The 9743-nt window shown below is 36.4% G+C and overlaps 1 protein-coding gene across 1 annotated transcript; it reads right to left on the bottom strand.

Annotated features, from left to right (window-relative positions):
- Positions 1-4190: 4190 nt before the first annotated feature.
- On the bottom strand, positions 4191-8845 carry LOC103453576 (uncharacterized). The gene is made up of 10 exons (XM_008393121.4): positions 8271-8845; positions 7798-7892; positions 7318-7385; positions 7185-7228; positions 6912-6989; positions 6674-6827; positions 5771-5920; positions 5540-5647; positions 4979-5044; positions 4191-4606 (listed from the first exon to the last, which is right to left on the bottom strand). The coding sequence occupies exons 1-10, from the start codon at positions 8555-8557 to the stop codon at positions 4511-4513; spliced, it is 1146 nt and encodes a 381-aa protein (XP_008391343.1). The 5' UTR covers positions 8558-8845; the 3' UTR covers positions 4191-4510.
- Positions 8846-9743: the final 898 nt, after the last annotated feature.

Genomic DNA, 9743 nt, shown 5'->3' on the forward strand with positions numbered 1-9743 from the left:
AAGTATATACAAACATATTGACGGTTGGATCGTTGAAACTAGTTTCGTAGAATGCGTTTCCCACCAAAACAATAGATTCACTAACACTTAAAAGTTTATTCATACTTTCATTAAGTAGAACATAAGATTTTGCGGTATCCACTAGTGTAAATATTTTAAATTGAAGATTGAGTTCATTCATGGTATTCGTATAGGGTCAAGGAGTGTAGCTGTAAAAAATCATCAAAATCGGAGTTAAAATAACCGTTAAATCATGATTTTTTGTTAATAATCGTCGAAAAGTTTTGTCTCGTTACTTAATCTCTGAATGTTTGTTTTTTGCGATTGTTTGCTAATGCGATCTCAAAGCATATACAAACAAGTTTGACTGTTGGATCGTTGAAATTAGTTTCGTAGAATTCGTATCCCATCAAGTTCAATGGTGTGTGTGTGTGTGTGTGTGTGTGTATTAAGTAGATTTAAATTTATTTATTTTGTACGTATAACACTTAAGACAATGAATGGTATGTATATTTAAGCCGATCCAATGGTCACCAATTTTTAATATTTAATTTAATATATATATATAATTATTATAGTTTTTAGGGGTATAAAATTGGCACAGCCTGTCCCGGATATGTTTATTATTTTACCCTCGACGGCGTGAAATTACTTAAATGCCTTGGACGTTTTGAGTTGTGTTGTGTGGTTTAGACTTGGGTGGTAGACCAATATGCTAAGTTCTAATTATTTTGGACCAATCCTTTTTATTCATAAGTATTTGGAACTAAAGGAATTTGTTTGTGTTGTTTGATAGCCAATTAGGACCACATACATCCATACACACACAAAAACACAACCCGTTGACCATCCCTCTCTTGGATTTCTACCATCGTCCGTAACATTGTACGGACCATCTTCAAACCAACCTGTTTCTTCATGGATCGACGTTAAAAAGGTAATATTCTTGTTCCCTACAAGCTTCTGAGTCCATTCGTACCATTTTTAGGACTTGAAAACTTGGAAAACCCGAGAAACCGATATCCCAGTTTTGAGGTACTATTCATGTGGTCCTAATTATGGATGTTTCAGGAGATTTTAAGCTTGTAGGAATCTTTAGAATGTCCTTACGAAGCTCGTAGAAGAAAAACCAAGTAATTTGGACGTTGGGAAGTCGAGTTTGACGAGTTGTAAGTTTTGGCCGGATTATTGAGTTTTCTCCGTCGAGATTCCGTGGATTTCAAGCCTTGAAATTGGTAAGGTTTTGTTCTTCTAGTTACAAGCTTCATTTTGGGACAAATTTGAGGTAATTTGGTTAAAAATTGACTGAAATATCAAGGTTTTTCAAATTTCCAGTTTTCCGGCGACGGCAACAGTCACCGAAGTCGAAGGAAGAAGATGAGCGAATATTCCGTCAACTTTGATGAATATTCTAACGGCGTCAGGTTAGTTTTAACGGTATATGCTATTATTTAATGGAATATTCCCTAATGCCATTAGGGTTACCGTCAGTGTGCCTGTGCGTGGGCGACACGACTGGCCGTGCCTTGGCGGGCGCGTGGGACGTCGGAAAATTTTTCTAAAAATATGGGGATGTTCGTGAGGTTGTGTAAATCACGTTGGTATATTCAAACATCCCATTTGAGCAATGTATAAGAAGTTATTAACTAATTTTATCTATGTGCTTTAAATAACATTTATTCAGTTATTTCGCATATAGGTGAGACCTATCCTGAGGACGAGCGCAGTCAAGGGTGACTCGGGGGCTACGACCCTTCGACATACCAGTGAGTGGGCTTTTGGTTTTCAGTATATATTTATATACTTGATATTTTCCCAGAAAATGCATTTAAATGAAAGTATGTTTGGAAATGTCATGCATATAAATTTCTATGAATTAGTATATGATGCATAATATGAATTGGTGTTGTGGACGCTCAGGTAAGTACTAGGTGAGTTATTTTTTGTTATATGAGATATTGATAATGTGAGACATGGTTGAGAGCTCATGAACCTGCACCCCAGGTGATTATAATTTAGCCAGAGATATGGTACAGGCCTGTTTATGATGTCACCTCCCGCATCGTATGCTCACATTGGATCCAATTTAGGTGCACAGTCTTGTCGTACAAACCATTATAGGTGGTTCCGACTCGTAGGTGACTAGCGATTTATCGCACAACTATCTTGAGAGCGTAGCATTGAGCATAACTATATTACACTCAGTCTTGTTGTACAGACTTTTACAATGGTTCTGACTCGTGTGCAGTGTAGTGTCGTATAGGTCACTTTCAGTGACTCCGACTAGATTGATTAATGAGCTATGAATTCAGTCGTACAGACCTCTGCAGGGGTTCCGCTAATATGTTATTTTTCATGAATATATTTTCACCTAAGTTACTTATTTTGTTTTATATTTTGGGTATGACATACTTATGAATATGGATATGTGAAGCATGATTTGATATATATATATATATATATATATATGTTTATATATGTTTATATTCCATTTCTGGGAAAATTATACATGTTTTACAGCGAGGGGTTAGAGCATTGATAAATGAAATGGTTTTGAAAAACTTTGTTTTTGTCCACTCACACTTTCTGTTTTGCGCCCCTCCAAGTTTTAGATAAGCTTGTTCGTTGGTGGCTCACGAGGATTGAGTGGAGGTTCTGACAGACTATCACAAATGTAGGGCATCTTTAAGTGTCGTTTAATTAGTACTTGTTTTCTGGACTGAACTTAGGCTACTTACGCTCTGATTGTGTATTCACACATATTCTAGCACTTGTTTTAACTAGTACTCTTATGAGTTGGGTTTTATTTATTCATATTCTCTATTATCATTATTGCTTCCACACTATGCACATGGCTACGTCACCCTCACGTGACGGCCAGCATGCTTCGATCTCGGTCGGGGTGTGTCAAAAATTGTTAAATTAATATATATAATTATTATAGTATTTTTTTAAGGTTATAAAATTATTAAATTAATATTTTGCTTATCGTGTATCGTGTTACCTACGTGTATATCCGAACCAACCCGTTATCTTAACAGGTGCTTATCGGGTTACCCGATAACGATCCGATTAGTTATCGTGTTGACCTGAACACCTGTTAATTTCGTGTCGTGTCGTGTCATGTCTAGTTATCGGGTCGTGTTAGGAATTGCTTGGCCTACATATGAGTACAAATTTTCTAATAAAATTTTTTTTTACTGAAAAGCAGAATAAAAAAAAAACTAAATATATTAATTAAGTGGAGTCTATGGTAAATATATTAATTTTTCACCTTCTCTAGCAATCAAAAACTAACTTGTGTATTATTTTTTGTACTTTTCTCTAGCAATAAAAAACTAAACTTGTGTATTACTTGCTTCCACAAACACAAGCATATTTTCATATCTCTTTTAGTCGTGATCAATGAACCTTAAATCCTAATCTCATGGCAATTGGAGATTGTTCAATTAGTAAGAGTAAGATGCTGATTTTAATTAAATTTGAATATTGATAGTTGAATTTTGTATGATATATTGTTCAAAAATTTATTTTTATTTTTTAAATAAAGAGGGCATTTTTATTAAATCCGCACAAGCCCCCAAAATGTCAAAGAAAGCCTGAGGCTAACCATTGTCTTGCATTTGGTTTCCAGCCACTCCTTAATGACTACAAGGTTGTAAGGATGATGTCGTTTCGCAAGGATAAATCCATTAATGTGGAAGTTTATAGTTTAAGCAGAGTCATGGAAGAGTGTAGGTGCAAATCCTGGCAGGATCAATGGCCTGGATACATTTTCTGTATCTGCAATGTTTAATGGAGTCGCATATTGGGTTCTGGGAGATGGATATGCATTTACTACTTGCTATCTTTTATCTTTCAATACCGGCATCGAGTTGTTTAGAAAACTGAAGCCACCAAAAGCTATGACCAGCGATGGTAATCAACCTAGAAATGTTGCGCAGTACAAGGAATCAATTTGCTTGTTGCAGCACATTGTAAGTGAGAGGTCGCATTTGCAAATTGGCGTATGGGTAAGTTTGATGTAGTTAGGCCAGTTGGCAGGGCAATGTGCTCGCTTTTTGCATCCAGGAATAAATTTAGAACATCGTCTTATAAAAACGGAAGGCTGTGCAGGACTAGCATGGCCAGTTTACCACATTTTGTCAAAGAAATAGAATTATATAACTTGTCGCTTCTTTAACCGAACGTTTTACTGGTTTTCAAATGGAATCATCAAATATAAACACATTCAGTTACAATACAACTTACAGTGTTTAAGCTGGTGCAAAGGAAAAAAAAATGATGACAAACTGGCATTCCAAAAACATGCCATAAGATTACAAGAAGCATTTGCTCCAAGACGTAACAAGCCGAAACTACTAATGTGGACGGCTGTGGAAGCTACAGAAATTAAACATTAACGCAGGACAACAGAAATCACGACCAACTGTTAAATAGGTAATAAATATCAGAACTGCGCAGGTATCGGAATGCCAGATGTACACAAATCACTTGGACTGAGAAAAACTTATTGCTCTTGAAGTGCAGAAGAGATCCAGTTGGAGGCAGCTGTTTGAGTTTCTGATTCAAGATCTGGTGAAAGGGCGAGAGGGGTCACCGAAACCTGTTACTCCAAATTAGGAGAGAGTCAGACATAACATATCGTCCAAAAAGGTTCGATGTATATAGCTACCCTTAAACAATATGTAGCATGGCTACAACTAACAAAAAAATTTAATGAGCACTCAATCATATATAGCTACAGCTTCCACGAGCTAAACTGACCTTTAAAGATTTTAAATTAGTTCAGAATTGCGACCTATGCACGAAGCCCTCCTATTTTACTATCTATTATTTCTTAAGCAATCATAAATAATAGATGCAAGCACATTTTACAACAGCAGCATCTCAAATATCTCATGTGGTCAACAGAGGAGCAGAAATTATCAGAATGAAAGATTAGACTTAGAGAGAGGCAATGACGCTTTCCACTTACAAATCCGCTTTCAAGTGCTCTGAAATCCAGATCCTCATCCGTATCTTCCTGCTCCTTCTCCACAAACTGCATAGACAAATATGAATCCACATGGATTAGTTAGTTTATACATGGAAGTACTAAAAATATCAGTTCATGGAACAGAAAAGAGCACAAATTAAGAGCAACCTATATCATACAAATGGAAAGCAGAAGTTAACATTTTTATCTATACCGAACAGTAAAGTTATAATTATAAGTGCAAGAAGAACCTTGTAGAAAATTTTATGCTATCCTAGCCCATCCTTTATATTTTTTATAGGTTCTCATGGTTTAACTATTCCAATGGGGACTTTAGTTTTCTAGGTTTCCAAAGCAAGTGCGACCTTCTGCCCCACAGAGAAGTTGACAGATGGGAAAAGATCACTTCCATGGTTGCCGATTATAAGAAAGCCTGAGAATGAAGAATCACGTTTGCCCTTTCAGACCCCTAATATCTCTCACATATCATCGTTAGAACAAATAAAACCCTTCAATACGGTTGCCTCCAAATGTAACCTAATATGCCAGAAATTTGCATACCTCTAATCGGAAGTATTTTTTCACCCGCTCAAAATCAGATTTTCCCGCAGCTCCAGTTGATTCAATCTCCACATTCATCCTCTGTTTTGTCACACGGCGAGCTGCACCCTAAGAAAAAGAACAGGGATATAAATCCAGAAGTGAAAACCAAGTGCATTGCAGTTTGTTTAATCAGAAAAATTTAACAGAAAAACAAAAAATCCGTCAACTTAATGAGAGGTAGGTACTTACAGCAGCAGAAGCATCGCGACCAAGCTGTGCAAGCTGAATACCAAGGCTTTGTTGACTGTTCATAAAATGTCCAGCAGGATAACGACTAGCTGAAACAGCTTGCCAGCAAGCACTAGATCTCAACTTGCTTTGCTTGGTTAATTTAAAACCCTATCAAGTGAAAGAAAGTACCATACATAAGTATGCGACAAAGTATATAGGACTTCCAAAAGATGTTGAAATCACGAATTCATATTAAAGGTCACAAAGTGGTTATAGAATTAAAACTAAAGTACTTTGAGCAACAGAAGTGTGGGAGCTAATGGCCTCTCATTTGAAGCAAGATCAAGATAATCCACCAACTATGTCCCAGGCAAGTGGCTTGTAGCACAGTTGGTTAAGAGCTTTCGCCCTTGCACCTGGGGTCCCATGTTCGAATCCACCCCCCCCCCCCAAAAAAATCGTTTGTCAAAAAACCTACTATGTCCCAGCTTGGGACAATAACTCTTCTCTTTAAGGTTGCTGATTTTCTGATTAGTTTTATCGTTCAATTAAGAGTTGAAAACCAGATTGTAACTACCATCCAAAACAACACCGAGGCCTTTTGAGATAAAACCCCACACCTGAGGTCCATTGGGCTTGATACCACCTAAGGGATTAGGCCTAGGTGGTTAAGTGAGGACAATATCGGTGCATGGTGGTCTTAGTAGTGGACATTTATGGAGCCCATGACACAACACGGATCCTACTTCTCAGTTAACTGCTCAACAAGATGCAGAGTTACAAGCTAAGGTAAAAAATCAAATGAGGTATTACTTAGTGGAAATCCTAAAGCCAACGAGAAAATATCAAAATCTTAAAGGCTTGAGACTATCGCTGACCATTTCCAAAACAAATGTAAAACAATGGTTCAAAAACACAAACCTTATTTGACAAAGGAGACGATGGAATCTCTATATTCAGGAAGCAACTTTTGGGGAAAACTCCCTTGTCAATATCCCTTATAGCTGCATTTATCAAAGGTAAACATACAGAAACAGCATCTTTGAAATCATTTTCTTGACTTTCACCCTTCCTCCTACAATTACAACAGCGAAGATTAACTTATCAACATTAGATGCAAACAGAAACTGAGCATAAATTGAAGGGCTTGTAAACTCACCAATTTAGTGATATTGATAAAGATGGTACTCCGCTTATCAATGCTTCCCTAGCTCCAGCAACAGCACCAGAGTACAATCTGGTAAAAATAAGTATTGGCAGAAAACATTAGCTTCAAATTACAGGCTACACGTTTTTAGCAGGGAAACGAGATAGAAAGTCTGAAAAATAAATTATATCACTTCAGCAGAGAATGTATTAAAAGAAACTTAATATATTGAATACCAGAACCAGAGACATTAGAAATGATATAGCCATATAAACTACAACTCACATATGATGACCACAGCTTGATCCCCGGTTGATTCCACTAATTACCTGAAACCAGATTGTACTTGAAAACTCAGTAAAATGCCGAACAACAGAACCTACATACGATCTCAAAATGACATCATGTTAATGCTAACCAGCAAAGGCTTTGACCAAGAAAACAGTGCCCCAGATAACGCTAATGAAACACAATCCACGGGAGTCCCTGGGTAAAAGAATTGTAACAAAACCTATTACTGTCAGTGACCAAAACCGAAATGAAAAGGCAGAAAAGAAAAATAAATAAATCCCTGCAGGTTTGTAGCATGTCACATAGAGTAACATTAAATACAAGAAATGAATAGAAATGCAGAATTTTGTCACGGGCACAATCATATCTTGCAATACTGAAACTACAAAATGATCAGAATCACATTGCAAGTACTAAACTTTACAAGCTCTAATAATAATAAAAAAAAGAATGAATAAGAAACAAATGATCACCTCAATTGTGACAAAATAGAAAAACAAAAACAAAGTTCACCTATTCCAAATCCTAAATCAGAAAATTCCAACTGAAACAACTCAGGAAACAAAGACAAGAAAATGAGTAAACGAACACAGAAATATTGTTGTACCTGAAACTTCATATGCTGTGGCACCATTTATATCAGCAGAACTCACAGCAACCGTTTCTTGGAGGGTCACAGAATGACCTGACACTGATTTGTCCCTAAAGCAAGGAACCAATTTCGCAAATTAAAGAAACTGATAATACATTACCAATTCAAAGAATGGAGGAATCCCACAGACCCAGATGAGAAAACTAAGAAAAACAAGCACAGCAAAAACATTTGATAATCAAAGAGAACCAACCTACTCATTTGAGAAAACTAAGGGGAGGAAAACACCAAAAAGCACTAAACAATCAATAAGTAAAATTTTAGAAACAAAGAAAAGAATCAGAATTTACAGAGAACCCATATCATTAAACTAGCACAAAACACAGAGAAACAAGAAAAGAATCAAAATTTACAGAGAACCCATATCATACAAATAGCACAAAACAGAAAGAAACATAGAAAAGAATCAAAATTCAGAGAAACCCCACAATTGAGGAGCGCAGACATGGACATTGTAAAGGCCTTGGCGGACCAGAGCTTCAACGAGGAAAGTGAGGCCAGGGGACTCAATCCCATCGCCATTGGTGACCAAAACAATAGGCTTGGAGCTGTCATTGGGGTCCTCCTCCGCAGTGGTAGCAGCTTCAGAAGTAGGGGGCTCAGTGGATTTAGCAGCTTTCTCTCCTTCCCCACCAGCCCTTTTGCTCAATACATCTTGCAGATTGGAGACCAAGCCCGGAGGCAACAAATTGGGTTTCACAGATGTGGAAGTCATAACACTTGGGAGAGGTGGATTGGTAGAAAGATTGATGATTTGGGTTCTGGGTCTGTTTACAGAAATCAAAATCAAAACCCTAGAGAGAGAAAGGGGGAGAAAGGGGAGGGTGGTAATAAATAGATGAGATTAAAAAGGTGATGGGTGATATAGATGGACCGGTTCAAACGGAGTTATTTTTAGAGGGAGAGAGAGAGAGATAGAGAGAGAGAAAGGGGTAAGAGAACTTTTGCTTACTTTGTCTTAAATTGCTATGATTACAATTAAGAGATTGGGAAGAAGAACAGTGAGCGATGTGAATGGGGACTGGCTACTTTAGCTACAAGTTTTCAAAGTTTCTTCCAACTTCTTTTGTTTGTTTAATTTATTTTTTTTTATTTTTGAGAAATCATCAATCAAATGAACTTTTGCTTGTAATCTGGCAAGATTAAAGGGTAAGTTTTGATTTGTAGATAAAGTTTTTTCAAAAAAATAAATTGGGGTGAGAATCTAAGAAGGGGAGGTGAGACAAGGAAACGGATCCTTCCAGATCCCTTCCTCTTAATTCACTAAATTATGGAATCTATGCGTTGAAATTTGATCCAACGGTTGAAGTTATTATAACTTTTAAAGTGGACCCCTACTTATAATCATTTGATCAAATTTCAACGGCATAAATCTCCTAATTTGATGAATTAGGAGGAAAGGGATCTATTTGATCAAATTTCACCAAATTACATGGTAGATGTATGGGTAAATTTGTAATAAGAAGACAATGTTAATTAATGAATGGCTAGAATTCTATGCAAGGACTATGAATATATAATACAGGAGAATGATTCTATTCTTTCCTAATCTCTCTCATTTTATATCAGATTTTATTATCTCCTAATCTCTCTCATTTTATATCATCTTACTTGAACGGTTATGGTTAAGTTAGGTCAATATTTTATATTGATTTTTTTATAGAGACAATAAGACAAAAAAACAATATATAAGAAGAGGGAAGGGAAGAGATGAGAATAGGAAGAGAGAGAATCATACTCTCAAAAGTACTCATATTCTTCTGAGTTCGATTTAAAATAATCTTTGTTTCTTTTTCTTTTTCTTTTTTTTTTTACAAAAACACTACAAGTAAAGGGAAGTCTCTCTCACAATTGATAAATGTTAAAGAAACTATTTTAAAAGTGAAACTCTCTATAAACTC

Source organism: Malus domestica, chromosome 09 (genome assembly GCF_042453785.1).
Source record: "Malus domestica chromosome 09, GDT2T_hap1".
Lineage (NCBI taxonomy): Eukaryota > Viridiplantae > Streptophyta > Magnoliopsida > Rosales > Rosaceae > Malus > Malus domestica.

Bases quoted from the DNA above. Each gene is read 5' to 3' on its own strand.
- LOC103453576 (XM_008393121.4), bottom strand. From the start codon at position 8,557: ATGACTTCCACATCTGTGAAACCCAATTTGTTGCCTCCGGGCTTGGTC. The intron at 6,990-7,184 runs GTGAGTTGTAGT...TATTTTTACCAG, and splicing joins TCAAGCTGTGGTCATCATAT to ATTGTACTCTGGTGCTGTTG. The intron at 5,648-5,770 runs GTAAGTACCTAC...TCTTTTTCTTAG, and splicing joins GTCGCGATGCTTCTGCTGCT to GGTGCAGCTCGCCGTGTGAC.